The 19,345-nt window shown below is 36.5% G+C and overlaps 4 protein-coding genes across 5 annotated transcripts; 3 read left to right on the forward strand and 1 right to left on the reverse strand.

Annotated features, from left to right (window-relative positions):
- Positions 1 to 36: 36 nt before the first annotated feature.
- Positions 37 to 14,628, forward strand: psmd10 (proteasome 26S subunit, non-ATPase 10). The gene is made up of 5 exons (XM_055178018.2): positions 37 to 213; positions 327 to 425; positions 667 to 813; positions 957 to 1,123; positions 14,166 to 14,628. The coding sequence occupies exons 1-5, from the start codon at positions 100 to 102 to the stop codon at positions 14,317 to 14,319; spliced, it is 681 nt and encodes a 226-aa protein (XP_055033993.2). The 5' UTR covers positions 37 to 99; the 3' UTR covers positions 14,320 to 14,628.
- LOC141350041 (uncharacterized) lies at positions 1,209 to 4,955 on the forward strand. Its single transcript, XM_073854161.1, has 9 exons — positions 1,209 to 1,651; positions 2,511 to 2,544; positions 2,668 to 2,810; positions 3,246 to 3,471; positions 3,561 to 3,636; positions 3,759 to 4,030; positions 4,147 to 4,245; positions 4,332 to 4,417; positions 4,838 to 4,955. Exons 1-9 carry the CDS (start codon positions 1,626 to 1,628, stop codon positions 4,938 to 4,940), a joined length of 1,065 nt encoding a protein of 354 aa, XP_073710262.1. The 5' UTR covers positions 1,209 to 1,625; the 3' UTR covers positions 4,941 to 4,955.
- On the forward strand, positions 4,983 to 9,493 carry LOC141350042 (G2/M phase-specific E3 ubiquitin-protein ligase). Its single transcript, XM_073854162.1, has 7 exons — positions 4,983 to 5,183; positions 5,348 to 5,447; positions 5,662 to 5,809; positions 5,889 to 5,986; positions 7,602 to 7,746; positions 7,842 to 7,962; positions 8,090 to 9,493. The coding sequence occupies exons 1-7, from the start codon at positions 5,057 to 5,059 to the stop codon at positions 8,386 to 8,388; spliced, it is 1,038 nt and encodes a 345-aa protein (XP_073710263.1). The 5' UTR covers positions 4,983 to 5,056; the 3' UTR covers positions 8,389 to 9,493.
- Positions 9,465 to 14,121, reverse strand: LOC141350040 (uncharacterized). 2 transcript variants are annotated; one of them, XM_073854159.1, is made up of 7 exons: positions 13,712 to 14,121; positions 12,134 to 12,817; positions 11,974 to 12,019; positions 11,790 to 11,881; positions 11,448 to 11,558; positions 10,961 to 11,237; positions 9,465 to 9,668 (listed from the first exon to the last, which is right to left on the reverse strand). In XM_073854159.1, exons 1-7 carry the CDS (start codon positions 13,735 to 13,737, stop codon positions 9,465 to 9,467), a joined length of 1,440 nt encoding a protein of 479 aa, XP_073710260.1. In that variant the 5' UTR covers positions 13,738 to 14,121. The 2 variants fall into 2 exon arrangements, with proteins under 2 accessions (XP_073710260.1, XP_073710261.1); XM_073854160.1 differs by lacking the exons at positions 11,790 to 11,881; positions 11,974 to 12,019 and having other exon boundaries at positions 13,712 to 14,120.
- Positions 14,629 to 19,345: the final 4,717 nt, after the last annotated feature.

Below are 19,345 nucleotides of genomic sequence, written 5' to 3' on the forward strand. Positions count from 1 at the left end.
GCCTAAATAATTTGCGTTATCCAATGAAATTGCAGCCTGTTTGTTGGGGGAGGAGTCGTTTATGTTGATTTGTCATACTCGCGCTACCTAACAGTCGAAATGGAGAAAAGTGTATCAAATGTTGTAGTTTGTAATTTAGCTTATGCTGGAAATTTTGAAGAACTTAAAACACGTATTTTGTCTGACAACCTGCTAGCTACGAAAACAGACCAGGTAACGTTATGTTAAAAACAAAGTGTTGGCGCACATGCATCCAGTGGTTAGCATGCTGATGATTATTTTATTGATTCAAAAATATGTGCACTTACTTTTTCTGCTTCATGTAGGACAACAGAACTGCCCTGCACTGGGCCTGTTCTGCTGGACATGTGGAAATAGTGCAGTTTCTGTTGGATCTTGGAGTTGATGTGGATCCCCAAGATGATGTGAGTCAGCAGTGAGCTATATTTCACTCAATCAACCCAACATTGCTACATTTGAGAGTTTTTTTGAGAATATTCTTTTAATTCTTTAGTGTACTTATAAAGCATGTCGTTAACAAATTATATGAATATGAATATTGTGTGATTCAATGTATGATAATACCACTGTGGATGCTTTGTCATTCACTCAGTATCCTCTTGGTGGAGTTCTTTACTATTTTTTATGTGATGCAAACCATTTCAGGCATGTTGGACACCTCTTCATATAGCATCATCTGCTGGAAGAGAAGAAATTGTCAGATCCTTAATATCCAAAGGAGCTCAGTTGAACTCTGTGAACCAAAATGGTTGTACCCCACTGCACTATGCAGCATCTAAAGACAGATATGAAGTAAGCTCTCCTTTTTCATTGTATGACTATAAAAACATGACATTAAATCTTTCTGTGCCAACTTAATCTTTTTCACACAATCCAGATTTATAAAAACATTCCCCTACATTGAACTAAAGCACTTAATTTATTTATATTAACAGATAGCCCAGATTTTGCTTGAAAATGGTGCAGATCCTAATGCAACAGACAAGCTGCAATCCACACCTTTACACCGAGCATCTGCCAAGGGCAACTACCGTCTCATTCAGCTTCTTTTAAAGCAGAGCGCTTCTACCAACATACAAGACTCTGAAGGAAACACACCACTGTAAGTATTATTCATGTACTTTACACACTGTTTTTTGTTTATTTGAATGCTACCCCCAGACATACATAAAATCAACCTCACTATTTTATGAGCTGAATTTTGTGTCAATATTATTCATTCAAACATATAGTATTTGAGAGCAAAACTATTAAATTGTTGTAAAAAAAATTAATTCGCATTTAAAAAAATGTTATCTTAAAATTATTTTACCTACAAAATACAGTGATTGTTAACCAAATTTTTTGCAATATGAATTTTTCTTTGAGCAGTTTCATCGCGTGTCCGTACATTTTGCTCTCTGCTACGCTGATTTTGTTTGCGGATCAGAAAACTTTGCTTTTGAGTCAAAAAGTTTTGCTTGCGAGTGAGCCGCATCATATTGGGCGGGGTCAAGCTAGCTGAATGAAAGACCTGATTCTATTGGCCACTTTCGACTGGAGCTACAGGTTGGCCACGCCCACTGCGCTTCACCGCCGTTCCGCTAGTCGAAGAAGAGCGAGACATGGAGAGCAACTCGTCGTTTGCAAGGTGAGGTAGCTAATTAAGTTTTATAAACTAAATGTTTTAATCGGGATTACGTGTTTGTAATGTCCATATGTGTTATGTTATTATTTTCCACTTAGATATGCAAATTAAGGTTGGCTAGCGTTGTACCAATCTGTAGTTACTGATACCGCTTGAAAGTTTTGATCAGTCATACGATGCTTTACGCTTGTTTTACATACTTAAAGCGTAGTAAACATGTTTTAGATATGTACCATATGTATCACCAATAGTTTTAAACTATGTGATCGTTGTTGATGGTGGCTGTGTAAGTTAGCACAGTGTTTCCCAAATGCAGTCCTCCCGTAACATTAACGTTACCCCCTCACAGAATTTGAAATGTCTCCTCATATGATTTAACTCATCATCTTGTTGATGTGTGTTAATTAGGGATACCTTAGGTAACATTAAGTTCGAGTTCACAAAAGAACCGACAGGCCGAGGACGTTAATGTACCGCGAGGCCAATTCAAGAAATCATATGGAGTGGAATCGTCTGCTTCGTATCGCTCTCGCGGTACTTCGACGCCATCCGCCTGTCTTTTCTTTGCAGATAAAGCGCACTGCCAACCCTTCATATGTGAATATTGGAACACGGCATAACTTACATAACTTCTGTACGTGAAATGACAGTGAGGGAAATGCAATTGATCGATAATGTATTGTTATATATACCATTTTAATACCGCTGTCCCAGTCTCTTTGTCTGTGTGTTTGTGATTATATTCCACCTAAACGTCTAACATTTATAACGTTAGTCATTTAAAATATATATTGTTGTCGTCTTAAATCTTGTCATCAAAATGTTTTAAACTTATTTGTTATTATTATTTTATGTTTCTCAGAATGGAAAACCAGACAGGCAGATCTCAACCACAGGTATGATATTACCTTTTTAGTACCTATCTAATCTATCTGTTTTAGTACTTATCTAACCTATCTAATAAAAATGATTTACTTAATATTTCACATTAGTGTTTTGCACCAAAACCTTATTTCCAGTATGATCAACGTGCTGCAACAGAGGCCGCTCAACATTTCATGTCCCTGATTGCCAGAGTGATCCCTGGTGAAAGCACAAGACAGGGTCAGAGCCAGGTTCAACAGTCAGGTCCAAGACCAACAGTGGAGCATGAAATGGCTAGGTAGAAAAGCAAGCATATTTAAAAGGGCCAGTTAAAGTGTTAGTCAGAATATTTAAACATTCCTTAATTGTGTGGCATATAGCCATAGAAGGATATTTATACCACAGGGCTGTTAAATGCTTTATTCTGGTTGAGAAATGTTTCATGGGTATGCATTATTTTTTGACAAAAGCACACTTAATCTGTCAAATGTCTAAAAACAACCACCAGAGCAATGTACGTGGTAATCGTGGTATAAGCGGAATAATCGACTCTGGTCCTTTGAATTATTTGAAAATAATGCACACCTGTGGTGTAATGGCACAACATTGGCATTATTTTCTAATAATTCAATTGTCCATTGTCAATTATTCTTTATTTAAAAACACAGGATTTGCAGACATGTTGCTACTCAAAAGTAATCACAAATTGTTTCACCTGTTCTATAATTTGTAGGTCTTTCCCTGGATTTTTTAAAAGCTCTGGCAAAATCAAAAGACATTTTGCTAAAAGTCAGAGACCTGCAGTGTTAGCAAAGACACGAAAAACCTTTGATTTGTCTTTGTCATTACTTTGCTGTAAATCTGATATGACCCCATCCATTTCTGAGGAGCTGGAACTCATGCAGGCAGGCCTTGGAAAGAGGACACTGTCTGTAGCATCTGACATAACTCATGCAGAGGTAAAGATGATCAAACACATATTTTTATTAAGTATTTTTTGTCACAGTATTAGTATTTAACTGTTTTTTTTTTAACTCATTACATGTAGTTATCAAGTTTACTGCAGGAAACCTATTCTAAGATGAATGATTTGCAAGACAGATGGCTTCTTTTCAAAGCTGCAGGTGAGCTTTTTTAATAACTTGGAGTTAAAATGCCTTAATATGCATGTGTCCATCCAGTACAGAACTTTAAAGCACACTGTACAGTTATTTTTTAATTTCAGTTGACTTATTTGCTAATGTAGGTGGTAATGGAAGGAGAAGAATATCAGCAATACCTCTGGAATCTGAGGGATACACTGGATCAGTCATCAAAAGTGCTTCAAATAGTGGGAGAAATTTGCTTTATATTGTACCATTGCAAGATGAGCTTGATATGACACCACTGCCACCAGACGCACCAGAATTTGCCAAAATGCCGAAGGCAACGTGTAAAAAATGCCAGACGGTGATGCCACTCCAGACACTGGCTTTGCATGTTGACCAGTGTGACAGCGTGCAAAACTCTGAAATTGAGGTAAGTCTATGTTGTGATAAGAACACCTAGTTTTAAGAGGTGTTTTTGCTTCAGGCGACTCCATTAGCCTAGCATTCTATCAGTACAACTTCATGGTTTTTTTTTTCTTTTTGCAGGAAGAAGATGTGGTGTTCGTAGAGGAGGCAACTCTTAGTCCAAGCCATAGGCCTTCTAGAGATGCAACATTGTGCAATGTTACACAAAATATACAGAAGGTACACCATCAAAAGCCAAATTAATTATCAATTATCTTTACAAAACTGCCCCTTGCATAAACTTTTTTCTTTTTTTGAATGTTTAGACACATGATGAGGCCCAATGCCCAATATGCACAGATACGTTTCCGGTGTCAGAATTAGAATTCCATGCCAGCTTTTGTGGAGAAAGGTAATATCTTGTAATGACTCCCTTTAAAGTCTTTTGTCACTTTCACATCTGCTTGTGAAAACTCAGCTAAAGTCGTTTTTAGATGTACTGTTTTCTAGATCAAATCATGGTACATAATTAAAAGAACATTCTGTGGAAACATAGTCTTGATATCTTTTATATTAACAGAGTATTAACAATCGTGTTAAAGATTGATATTGATTTGAAATTAATGGTTGAAATCAAACTTTTAACCTTTTAATGTCAATTTGATTTTGTGGTTTTAGACTGATTTTCACAGACATGTTTTCTTATATGGTAACATTATACCATAATCTCACTTACTGTTCTCTTTTAAACATTTCTTTCTACATTTGTTTAAAACCTCTGTATAAACCTGAGTATCTATATTTGAAAGAGTGTGTATTGTTTTTACTTTAGTCTAGATGGAGAGCCAGAAAAATTACAGAACTCTGATTTGGATCATACTCTGCATCTCATGGTAACTTATCCTACAAGTGATCATTGCTTTAGTTTAATGTAGTACCTTGCAAAGTTCATAAACTCTGATTTTTTTACAGTGAGGAAAATGTGATTTCTCATGCAGCAGCACAGATAAATGCCACAAAGACATTTGAAATCTGTGTGTCACGAGACAACATGGTTGAGAGAGGTCTAAAGCTGTGGAAACGGCAAAAATTAGGAAGCCCCATCAATCCCTTGAAAATCACTTTCCTGGGAGAACCAGGAGTTGATACAGGGGCATTGAGGAAAGAATTTTTGTCCAGTATGTAGATAAGTACAATGTTTAAAATTTGTTTATTTGTTAATTTATTAAACTTTATCTAATCAATCTGAATCTATAGGCAACATTCTACATATACAGGTGTGTTGTTGGTCATGGCTGCCTCTCTCTCGCCTAATGCTTTTTATTATTTGTTCTGGATTTAGCAATGGTTGCTGGTATTGAAAAGCGTCTCTTTGAAGGTGATGTGAAATATGGAAAAATGCCGAAGTACTCCCTCAACGATCTAGATAACGAGCTCTTCAAGTATGTCTTTGACTTTGAGTTTACTTCTTCATATCCTAACAACTCAATCTTCCCATGATTTTCCAAGTTTTCTTTCTGCAGATCACTAGACATATCTTTGTAATAATGTCTCTGCTTTTTATTCATCCTAACTGCAGTTCTTTCAATTACAGCAATGAAAACTGAATTAAATTTTTTAAATACTTGTGTATGTACAATATGCATATTTTTCTAGAGTTGCTGGTGAAATATTTGCTGTGAGCATTGCCCAAGGAGGACCAGCCCCACGGTTTATGCAGGAGTGGTGCTATGAATATCTTGTTACTGGTAACATTAAAAAGGATGGTGTGCATGACACAGAGTTATCACCACTGATCAAAATGGTAGGTTAACAAATTTTATATATAACCCTCTAAATTAGCAGATACTAAGCTGCTAACATTTTTTTTTATCAATATGTAGATTGAAGATGCATCTGACCTATCCACCATCACAAATGAAATCCTGGATTGTGGCTACACTGGACCGATCAACATTGACCACAAGGAAAGCATATTAAGGTTGATTTGTCACATATGATACAGATTAACTCAAGCACTATTATTGTCACATTTTCACACTTAGATATATAGATATATAGATATAGATATATGTAAACTCATAGACTACTATTAGTCAGTTAATGTAGAATAGTATACGGAATCAACTAGGGATGCATGATAAATCGTATCTTGTCAGTAAAACCGGATCCTTGATTAGTAATAAATCGCGATCAGATGCTTTCAGATGGAGTGAGATTTACTACACAGAGCCGTGGTTTACAGACAGGCGGGGAAATATCGCATTCATAATCGCAGGCGATGTACGCGAGCAGTGATGGGCAGTAACGTGTTAGAAGTAACGCGTTACTGTAATCTGATTCACCTCAAATCTAAGCAAACACCTAGCAAGCCGGCACAGGAATGTGAAATTACTGAAAAAAATCCTGAATCCCCAGCTGACATGACCGCTGCGGCTCCATCTCATACACGTTCACGCGAAATCTGATGTAAACAACAGACTATAAATCTCTTATTTCATGGATTATACGCATTTGTGGACAAAAATTGTCATTTGATGAACTCTGTTAGACTGCTTTAATGGGTTATTCACACATCTGAAACAGACTGGATTCGGCTCACAATCGTAATATTAACACCAAGGTAAGAAGTCCCGTTTATATTCTGCATGTTGTCATCTGGACTTCTGTAACAAAATACTACATTTATGATGCTAGAGCATCTGTATCTCAAAACAGAGACCATACACTGATGCTTAACCCGTAGACCTTTTAAACGATGTATAGTAATGTTAATTTAATATTATTAAATTAATGTTTGTAGACAGTAGGCTATATAGATTTTGTTAGCTGCGTTTAAAAAAACAACGTCATTACACCCACGAATTAGTGTGCGTCGAGAGGTTAAAACAGATAATGTTTCATTTGATTCAATTTTAGATGATGGAATATGCAGAAAGAATAGAATTAGGCTGAAAGGTCTTCGCCCGGTTGCATAAAGCACCTTAAGTTTTTCCCTTAAGTTTGACAAAGGGTAAATTCCCCACTACTGTAAGATAATAATTTAAAGGTGTTGCATACAGTATAATCCCTTAAATAATTCTCTTAGGTAAGGGTAATCGTTAAATGTTTCACGACAGTGACCCAGGTTTGTTGTTATAAAATACTATTGTTGCCATGGAGATGTAACAGAAAAAAAAATTTGTAACACCCTTAAGCTTAAATGAAACAAGGGTGAACTTAAAGTAACGGGATTACTTTCTTAAGGAAGTAATCAGTAACTAATTACTATTTCCAAGTAACTTGACCAACACTGACGGCGAGTATGAATGCGATATTTCCCCGCTTGAACCATGGCTCTGTGTAGTATATGCCGCTTCATCTGAAAGCAGCTGATGGTGATTTATTACTCATCAAGGAACAGGCTTTACTGACGAGATGCGCGTGACAATCGCATGCGATTTATCATGCAGCCCTACAACTAATTATGTAATAAGCTTTGTACAACACTTAAGCAAATTAGTTTAAGCTAATGTAGTGTTTTTCCTTGGCATTGTTCATATTTCTTAAGTTTTCATTATTTGAACATTCCAGTTACACATTTTTTGTTTTGTCAGGTCTATTTCTCTACATATTACTACAAAACGCATCCCAATGCTACAACAACTTCGTGAAGGCCTAGAGGTGTACGATCTTATCAAAGTCATGCAGAGAAAACCAAAAGAATGTCATGATCTTTTTGTTATAGGACATGATGACAAAGTACGTAGCAATACTGTTTTGAGCAATACTGTTTTGAGCATTTATGTTTGTTTTAAATTATTAGAATGTGGTATAGTATTATTTTTGTTGTTTAGGTTGACTCCCATTACATTTTATCCCACCTGGCTCCAGAGATGAGTCCAACTGGTTCCAGTAAACAAGTGGCTGAGGCAAAAATCATGGAATTCTTCCAAGATTTCCTTCTTGAACTTGAAGGTATGAACAATTAATATGACGTGCTTTGTTGTTGTTTTTATCAAAGTATAAATATGCTCTATAAGTTCTAGTTTTTAAAGGGTTTAAAATAAAATGTTCTAATGTATTCTATTAATTTCTTTTAAAGACACACAACCAGAGGATGGGGTAGCGGGAGGAACCTTGTCTGTACCAAACATAATGCAGTGGATGACAGGGCAAGCTCACATGCATCTTCTTGTAGCAGAAAGGCAGAAATTTAAAATAGTTGTTAAATTTGACCATTGCTGTTTACAGCGAATGCCTAACCACAAAGTGTGCTATCCACTTGTCAGTGCTTGCACCAACACACTTACACTTCCAGTAGTTCATATGGCCGATTATGAGTCTTTTAAAACTGTCCTGCAAACTGCTGTTACATACGGGGCCAGTTTTGACAGAGTTTAACAAATTTTATGAAATTATCCACTGTACTGAAGAAGGTTTCTGTTGTTCATGTACTAATGTTTTTGTCTGGCCTTTCGGATAGTTATTTCAGATAGTTTATATCCTTACCTGCCACACTTGACAAGTTGAAATGTTTATAAGGCATGTTGTTGTGCTACATTAGTAAATTTAGATGTTTTGTGGTAAGTTCCTCGCAGAACATAACCCAGTTTTCTTAATGAAGTCAAAACAAATGTTTTTGCACTTTTTAATTGAATGTAATACTTTTAATCTGTAACAAACCATTATTTGTTCTTTTGTACATCATATTACACTGTACACAGCACAATTTCACTAATGTTAACACATTGCTTAATAACTTGCATGTGTACGTTTTGGGATTCTAGCTTATTCACTGCATGCCCCAGAGTTAAACAAATCCATACATACCGTTTTCCTCTCTGTGCGTGCCGTAACTCTGTCTGATACACTCACCACTAGCCTAGCTTAGCACAAAGACTGGAGGTAAATGGCTCAAGCTAACATATTGACAAAATAACGCAAACATTTTCTTGTTTATATGTTGTGATTTGTATATTCACACCGTGACTATATGAGAGACAACTATCTTTTAACAGTATACATACTGAACTATATTCTCAGAAGGCGAAGCACTGCTATTTGGGTGGAGTTATTTGCTCGCAGCACCTAAGAAGCCCCCTGGTGAGGAGCAGAGAGTTTGGTCAATCAAACCAGACAGTTGTGCTAAACACTCCGCCCAGTAGCAGTGCTTCACCTTCTGAGAATATAGTGTCTCATATGACCTTGTTATTTGTACACAATGTGAATGTACAAATCACAACACATAAATAGGAAAATGGGGGCAGTATGCTAGCTGGAGCTATTTACTTCCAGTCTTTGTGCTAAGCTAGGCTAGCGGTGGGTGCGCCAGACAGAGTTACGGCACGCACAGAGATGAGAAAGGTATGTATGGACTTATCTAACTCTGGGGGATACGGTGAATAAGTTAAAATCCCAAAATATTAGCCTGTTCTTTTAATGTTGCTGCTGCTGCCTAAACTTTACAAGATATTTCTTTATGGCATTAAAGTTGAAACTAATTCAAGTGCTTCCAAGTAGATGTCATAACCAAAACATGTGGACTCTTTGGTGGGGTTTAGTTGGTTCTGTAGAACAGCAAGACCTTCAGATGACAAAGGGCAAAGTATATTAGGGACACAGATGGCTCCATGCTCAGAATCTGTATTTTGCGGATACACAATGTCCTCAGCCTGCAGCATCTGACATAAAAAATACACCACACCGATTACAATAATCATTCTACAGTGCATCATATCTGCTTACTTTGCATTCAAGGTCTTTTTAAAGGGACTGTAAGTAAGATTTTAAGTGTTTTATTAATCAAAATCAATGTCTTTATTCATGAATATGTCCTCATTAGTGTCAAACGACCTCTGCCGATGATCTGACTTTTCTTTGTAAGCTTAGAATTTCGTCTCTTTACTTACATTGAACGGTTAAAGGAATAGTCTACTCATTTTCAATATTAAAATATGTTATTACCTTAACTAAGAATTGTTGATACATCCCTCTATCATCTGTGTGCGTGCACGTAAGCACTGGAGCGCGCTGAGACACTTCGAGAGCATTTAGCTTAGCCCCATTTATTCAATGGTACCATTTAGAGATAAAGTTAGAAGTGACCAAACACATCAACGTTTTTCCTATTTAAGACGAGTAGTTATACGAGCAAGTTTGGTGGTACAAAATAAAACGTAGCGCTTTTCTAAGCGGATTTAAAAGAGGAACTATATTTTATGGCGTAATAGCACTTTTGGGAGTACTTGGACTCGCCTGAAAAGTCCACTCCCCTTCTCCCTCTCATAATGGGAGAGGGAGGGTGTTACTGCGCCGAGTCGAATTACTCCCAAAAGTGCTATTACGCCATAAAATATAGTTACTCTTTTAAATCCGCTTAGAAAAGCGCTACGTTTTATTTTGTACCACCAAACTTGCTCGTACAACCACTCGTCCCAAATAGGAAAAATGTTGATGTGTTTGGTCACTTCTAACCCCATCCCTAAATGGTACCATTGAATGAATGGGGCTAAGCTAAATGCTATCGTAGCGTCGCAGCGCGCTCCAGCGCTTACGTACACACACACAGATGATAGAGGGATGTATCAACAATTCTTAGTTAAGGTAATAACATATTTTAATATTGAAAATGAGTAGACTATTCCTTTAAGTCCAAGGAGGCTTCCATGTCATTCCGCCATATTGAAAAACTATAATAGCAGAGAGGGACAAAAAACACTAGCCTACCACAATGCGCTTTCATTCAGAAGACGTAACCAGCTGAAACTGACAAGGAGATCAGTGATTACATAACAGCTACCGTAGTTGCAACACGCATTTGCAAAATCGAGGTGCTAGAGAGCACTATACGTTTGAATGCAAAATTCAATTTCACCGATAGATGGGGGAAAATCCTACTTATTGTCCCTTTAAGCATAGTTATTATCATTAATTTATAGTATGGTTTCTTTATTTTACTCGACTAAATGCATACCTCTGCAAAATCAGGCTCTGGCACAGGTGTTTGCAGCGTCCCAATATTCCAAAGCTGAATTGGTGTCAGATTTCCCTCTGTTGACAAGGGATGACAGTTCCAGCAGTCTATAAAGTTCTCAAGGTCTCTGTGTAGTCTAGGGATGAAAACATAATTCACACAGAAGAGGTGAAGATCACTGGACAGGTCGATGAACCCTTCCTCTTCTAAGTTGTGGAGCACATTGTAGTAATTGGATGTCACAGCAGTCCAAACATCCCTCCATAGGCGCTCCACTCTAAAACAGACAAACACTAGACATGTTTATGTAGCTCAGTTTTTAGAGCACTGTGTTGGCAACACAAAGATCATAGTTTCAAATCCCAAATTCTGATACAAAATGGATTCCTTGAATGCACTGTTAGGTTGCTTTGGATTAAAATAATTTTGCAGCATACAGTCCAATAACCATTTACACCAGTACATAATATATTCTCTATATAGTTACCTCTGATTATGCACACTTTTGCCTGCAATAAAGCTGCCACGGCCAGTTCCTCGCACAGTAAACATGCATCTTGCAATGTCTACGTTCTCTACCCCTTGGTCAGCTCGCACTCTAAAGAAAGAAGAGTTAATTTTTACAGAATGTTCTTTGAATTATGTAGGATGATTTTATGTAGAAAACAGTAAATCTTAAAAAAATTACAGGCATTGTCACATTTGTTGTTTTGTCATTAACTAAAGATTTCTTGGAAAAATTACAAGATAGCGTACTACTTTAATTTGTAATTTACACTTTGTTATACATGGTGTACATTTGTGGGCATTATTCAAACTATGTGCATGCCTTGAAGGCCATCCATTTTTTTGCACTCCATCCATGAAAAAACCAAAAGCTGTTTCCGCTTTGTTATTCCCAGCTACATCCAGGTAAAAGATCTGTTAAGGAGTGAGACACAATAAACATGACTGTATATAAAAACTAAAACATACAAAAATAATAATAATGAACAATCGCTTAAAAAGATTACCTTTCTTGAAAACCCATCAATGGCTCCAAAAACTACAATGTTATACCTAAAAATGTCAACCAACACTGATAGTATCATTTAATTATGCAAGTGCAACATTTCACAAATGTTGTAAATGCTACAGGGATGATTAATGATGCAATAATCATGTAAAAATTACCTTATTAGCTTATGGTTAGTGTCTATATGGACAAGAGACAAGGGAGCAGGAACAGAGTATGAACGTCTTGCAATGCATGACAGCTGGACCATCCTCGAAAGTACCCCTGCACCGTCCACACGCTGCAAAGACATCTTCACTCTTCTCCATGTAACTCGATGGCCCATTGCTTGCAGGGATCCTTTAACCAGACTGTATCCAGCATGAGGCATTCTTGTTTTTATAGATCGAACCTTCTGATCAAGCTCAGAATCTGAAATATTAGAATAGGTGCTTCTTACAGAAAGATTTTCCTCTTTCATTCTCCTGTATAAGGTTGATCTCGAAACACCATGCACATCAGCCAAAGAAGTCAGTGGTAAATGCAAGTTCAGCAAATCATGGAGTGTTTCCCTTGAAATGTTTAGTCTGGGACGCCCCACACATCCACTCCATTCAGTCATAGCGACATTGTCCAACAGTGGAGTGACAGTACTATGTGAGATGTAATTGGAGATAAATTCACATAAGTGTTCTAAGGCATCTACCACACACTGGGGAATATCTATGTATGATACCCCAGCTCTGAGAAACTGTAACTCCTGACAGCAAACAAAATGAAGGTATTCAAAATCAATGGGCTGCCTGTTAATAATGGAACCCAGTCTATCCACAGTTCTTTGCAAAAGCTGGTACTGCATAGACCTGCAAAGAGGAGAAGACTTTCATAAGCAAAAAATACTAATACAGCAAATGCATAACATGCAGAAACATGTATATTTAACTGTGTACATTTGTGGTCATTTTGTATGTATATTTTCATTATTTTAAGTATTTATGTAATGGTAGACTAATCAAAACTATGGAGCAACACAGACTGGTAAAACACTAGCTAACGTTAGATGTTTAGATGAAATATGATCACAAATACATTATCGATCAATTGCATTTCCCTCACTGTCATTTCACGTACAGACCTAAGTTATGCCGTGTTCCAATATTCACATATGAAGGGTTGGCAGTGCGCTTTATCTGCAAAGAAAAGACAGGCGGATGGCGTCGAAGTACCGCGAGAGCGATACGAAGCAGACGATTCCACTCCATATGATTTCTTGAATCGCCCTCGCGGTACATTGACGTCCTCGGCCTGTCGGTTCTTTTGTGAACTCGAACTTAATGTTACCTAAGGTATCCCTAATTAACACACATCAACAAGATGATGAGTTAAATCATATGAGGAGACATTTCAAATTCTGTGAGGGGGTAACGTTAATGTTACGGGAGGACTGCATTTGGGAAACACTGTGCTAACTTACACAGCCACCATCAACAACGATCACATAGTTTAAAACTATTGGTGATACATATGGTACATATCTAAAACATGTTTACTACGCTTTAAGTATGTAAAACAAGCGTAAAGCATCGTATGACTGATCAAAACTTTCAAGCGGTATCAGTAACTACAGATTGGTACAACGCTAGCCAACCTTAATTTGCATATCTAAGTGGAAAATAATAACATAACACATATGGACATTACAAACACGTAATCCCGATTAAAACATTTAGTTTATAAAACTTAATTAGCTACCTCACCTTGCAAACGACGAGTTGCTCTCCATGTCTCGCTCTTCTTCGACTAGCGGAACGGCGGTGAAGCGCAGTGGGCGTGGCCAACCTGTAGCTCCAGTCGAAAGTGGCCAATAGAATCAGGTCTTTCATTCAGCTAGCTTGACCCCGCCCAATATGATGCGGCTCACTCGCAAGCAAAACTTTTTGACTCAAAAGCAAAGTTTTCTGATCCGCAAACAAAATCAGCGTAGCAGAGAGCAAAATGTACGGACACGCGATGAAACTGCTCAAAGAAAAATTCATATTGCAAAAAATTTGGTTAACAATCACTGTATTTTGTAGGTAAAATAATTTTAAGATAACATTTTTTTAAATGCGAATTAATTTTTTTTACAACAATTTAATAGTTTTGCTCTCAAATACTATATGTTTGAATGAATAATATTGACACAAAATTCAGCTCATACTATTTTTGCAGTCACCTTGCATGTGATGAAGAGCGAACAGAGGCAGCAAAACTTCTTGTGGAACATGGTGCCAGTATCTATATTGAGAACAAGGAAGAGAAGACACCTCTACAAGTAGCTAAAGGTGGTCTGGCAACTCTGTTAAGACGAATTGTAGAGGGCTGATGGACTTTCAACAGAGATGAAATAATGCACTTGCAGCTTTTTATTAAGCTGCTGTTTTAGTTTATGAGTACTTAATGTGAACAAGTAAAGCAAAACATCTGCTTTTTTGATGTGAGTTTCTTAAAGAGGAAAATGATGTTTTAGTCAGTGTTTTCTCTTTTGCAGATTTTCTCACAGTTTGGTCACTTAGCGCTTAATTTCTAACTTTTGTATTTTTTGTTCTCCTGTGTGAAGGTCAAAACACCATAGTGTCATTTTTCATTGTATTGCTTGTTTTATAAAAGGGAAAATAAATGATACCTAAATACACTTGGTGGTGTTGTGCAGTGACGTGGATGCTTTTGGAATTTTTGCCATTCAGATAATTTTCACTTCTTTTTCAAATTCATGTAAACTTATGATTATGACTAGATCAGTTTCATCCTCAAACCTGTAAGCGAATACAAGAATGTCTACCACAAGGGATGTGGTAAATGTAACTTTCACACACTTGGATTTACATGGCATGACACAACACACACACAAAAGATTACATTAGCAATGAATCACGATGATATAGAAGAACATTTTCTGTCAAAATGGTCCTTTAAAGCACCTTTAACATCTGAGGAACATTTCTGTTTAAAAAAAATGTTCTTAAAGGCGGAGTCCATAATGTTTGAAAAACGCTTTGGAAAAGGAGATGGGCCGACTACCAAAACACACTTATAGCCAATCAAATCAAATCAAATGCCGGGTTGCGTATGTGTGGGGCGGGTCTATCAACAGAAGGTCCAGATTCTATTGGGGTAGGGGCGTGTTTGTTTGGGTGATTACAAATATCAACATTGGCTTTCAAACATCGTGGACTCCGCCTTTCAAGGTGAAAATGTTCTTCAGATAATAAAAATGTATGAATGAAATGGTGTGGCATCGCTGTGAAAAACCTTTTAAGCACCTTTATTTCTAGAGTGTTGGATCTTTATTCTGAATGTAGATCGATGTTGTGGTTGTATTGTACAAATAGGGAACAAAGAGATTAGTTTCACCCTCCTGGCTTTTACCTGTGTGAGTTTTGCCGCACATGCAGGCCCACACAAAAGCTGTGCCAACAGAATTTCCTCATAATTAACTGTCATTCATAAAGTTCTGCACTGCTTCACTTCCTCATTTTTATTAAATATGTTGTATTCAAGTTACAGGATACATGTTTATGCTTTTTTCACACAATATTTTTGTGGCACTATCGGCCCCGTTTAAAATATTTCACCATGCTTAAAGGGATAGTTAACTGAAAAAATGAAAATTCTGTTATTATTTACTCACCCTCAAGTTGTTCTAATATTATACAAATTTATTTGGTCTGCTGAACACAACAGAAGACCAAGCAGATCTGGGTCACCATTGGCTTCCATAGTAGAAAAAACACTATAGAAGTGAACGGTGTCCCAGATCTGTTTGGTTATTATCAAAAACACTGTAGCTCCATTTACATATCACCATGTTTAAATCTATTTCTCTTTGTTAACACAGATTTATTAATATACATGTTAAAATGTCCCTTTAATAGAACATAAAAAATCAGTTTCACTCATGTGGCTGCTCCTACGTTTTAGTACATTTCCACACTCATCCTTTAATGTTGAAATCATAGTTCAGTAACATATTATGCTACATTATATTCAGTAGCAACCTGCAGGAAGACCCTTAACTAACATAAGGTGGATTCTTAACCATTAGCGTCATATTCAGACATTGCTTTTGACTCGATAAGGCTGTTTTAGCATTCACTTTGTGATCACACTAAGTGTAATCTAATTTAGTGTCATTTATTTTGAATTAACGCCATTGCAGCAGGTTTCTCTTTCAAAGACAATTGAATCATGTTAAACTGACTTGACTCTTTAGTATAACTTTTTATTTCATTTTGAAAGAACATGGTTTAATCAAGTAGCTCAAACAAGGCTTAAGGCTATTTCTAGACTTAAACACGTTTAAGTTTAAGTCTTAACTTGGATTAACTTCTTAAAATATGTCAGTGCCATTGATTAGTTTCAAGATACACACCAGTAACGTGCATGTGTGTCTGTTCACAACTTGCAGTGCGTGTGTTCACTTCTCACTGGGATAGGTTAAATACAGAGGTCACATTTTAAGGACGGGCTAGCGTCCTTGACAAACATGTCACTTGCATTTATTTCATTTACTATTTTTCTTATATATTCTGTCTTCAACATGACATTAATTAACATGTTATTCTAGATAAATGTGTGACCGAATATTTAAGATTTTGATCAAATGTAGACTGGAGATTGATTGACTATCATGGTGGTGGAAAAATGAGGAACAAATACAAAAGAGCCATCATTTTACTTTCACACGCATTTCACATGTCAGTTATGCCACATATGCAGGCAAATATGAAAGCTGTGCAAATAAAACTTCCCCATACTTGCCAGTCATTCATAAAGTTATGCATGTGATTTATCTTCTTCATATTTTGTACAATTTTGATGAATCGCTTTCTTCCACTAATAATTCTGTTATATTATCAGCTTAATTTAACACCATGTTTAAATACATTTTATACAAATGTTTAAATGAAATAGAATATGAATAAATGAAACCAAATACATTGTAACCACTGCTGACTTTGCCTACGTGATGGAATATCATTTTCTATTTATGTGTCATATGAATTTAGTTAGATCTGTTACAATCTCTAGCGTGCATGAGACTCAGAACTAGAAATGTCTGAAAAAAATATCCTTTTTAACTTTCAGTGGGGAACACATCTGCATAGCATTAACTTTGTTTTTAGAATTTCATCTATGCATTTTTCACTACCAAACTATTTCCAAAATACCATTGGCACTGTCCTGAATGTAAAATTATAAACCTGACAGCAAAATGTTACCATAACATACATGCATTCATTCATATGTTAATAACTGTGATTATTTTAACAGTTTCATAACATAACAATGTAATTCAGAATGCTAGTCTCTTTAAACGAGTATGAAGTCAATAGGTGATGGTTTTATGTCCATTTTGTTGGTGAAAAAATATAAAGATTTGTTCTTTACCAAGCCAATACTGCATAGCCATTCTGTTTCCTTAAAGAGTTTTTATGAACACCCTGACTTCAGATGAAAGGATGATAAGGAGAAATGGTGTGAACCAATCAAAACGTCCTCTTCCCCTCAGCTTTGACACTGAGGTCGGCCATAACAGATGTCGGTCAGTTGTCTTATCTGATCGAACTGGACACCTGCTTGTGTTAACCCACCAAAATTAAGTAGCAGTTGGGGAGGGGCCTGGAATGCTTTGTTGTACGCTGTTCACTACAGGTGAATGGTCGTGTTTCTCTTTCAAAGACGATTGCATCATGTTAAACTGACTTGACTCTTTAGTATTACTTTTATTTCATTTTGAAAGAACATGGTTTAATCAAGTACGTAGCTCAAACATTTACCCCTGGTTTCACAGACAAGGCTTAAGGCTATTCCTAAAACACATATTGGAGCTGTCTCAACTTAACTTCTTAAAATATGCCAGTGCCACTGATTTGTTTCAAGATACAGTGGATACAAAAAGTCCACACACTTCTGTTAAAATAGCAGGTTTTTGTGATTTAAAAAAATGAAACCAAGATGAATCATTTTGGAACCTGTTCCAACTTAATTCCGTACTTCCAACCAATATATTAAAGTAAATAACACTTTTGTTGTGAAAAAAACTGCATTCAATCTGGGTATGTGTCAATCAATTTCACACATCTTGAGTTTGCAATATTTTGCCATTTCTCCTTGCAAAAGCATTCTAACTCTGTCACATCGGTTGGGTGTCTCCTGCGCACCGCCCTCTTCAGGTCACCCCATTGATTTTGAATGGGATTTAGATCCGGACTCTAGCTGGGCCGGCCATTCCAAAACAATTGTATTCCTTGTCCATTTTACTTATTTTAAAAATTCATTAACTTACTTAATGCAGTCGAGTTACATGAATGGTTCATGTTGATGTGTAAAAGTTTAATTGCTTAAACCTGGATAAGGATTTCCTGTTACCAGCAAGCTTTGCATGGAATTCAGTAAATGCTGAATAAAGTCCTAATTCATGCTTTAATAAAGATGAAAATAAAGAGAAGACTAAATTGTTACCTATTCTGTAGTGAGAAGTTCTAACAGACTCTATTAAAACGTTTTGGATGTTGCTTGATTTAAACCATTATATTGGCAATGCTAGTGTCATGATCAGCACGTCATTCTGACTTGATGCCACTGAGAATGTTTAAAAGTGCTTAAAAATAGGTTTGCTATCTGTTGCTGCTAGATTTTTTTGATGTTTTAAATCTTGTTGCGCGTACTTAATTCAGTCATGTTTTCTCTATCTGAGAAGACCTTACATATTATTCATGTTGTGATCAAATATTTAAAATTTTGATCAAATAGCCTGGAGATTGATTGACTATCATGGTGGTGGAAAAATGAGGAACAAATACAAAAGAGCCATCAGTTTACTTTCACGCCCATAGATTTCACATGTCAGTTATGCCACAGCAACATGAAAGCTGTGCCAATAAAACTTCCCCATACTTGCCAGTCATTCATAAAGTTTGTGATTTATCTTCTTCATATTTATGAAAATATTTTGTACAATTTTGATTCATTATGCTTTCTAATACTGTTGTATTATTAGCTCAGTTTAACACCATGTTTAAACGGGATTCGTTTTCCAAACAACGTTTGAGTTTCAACGTGTCCCCCAGGACGTCTGTGATTTTATGTACCGATTCGGACGGGATTAAAATGATTCAGGCTATTCCTAGTGTTGTAGTTCTTGAGTGGTCTCAAGACCACTTTTTAAAGGTCTTGGTCTAGTCTTGGAATCGACCGGATTTTGTCTCGTCTCGGTCTCAGACAAAGAGGACTCGGAATTTCATTCCAAGACCGGTCAAGACCACAACTGATGGCACATCACAAATTTATTTTTTATCATTAATTTTATGCAGTTTATTCAGGTTTGGCATATGATGCTGGCATTGTTT

The sequence above is a fragment of the Misgurnus anguillicaudatus genome, chromosome 16 (genome assembly GCF_027580225.2).
Source record: "Misgurnus anguillicaudatus chromosome 16, ASM2758022v2, whole genome shotgun sequence".
NCBI classification, from domain to species: domain Eukaryota; kingdom Metazoa; phylum Chordata; class Actinopteri; order Cypriniformes; family Cobitidae; genus Misgurnus; species Misgurnus anguillicaudatus.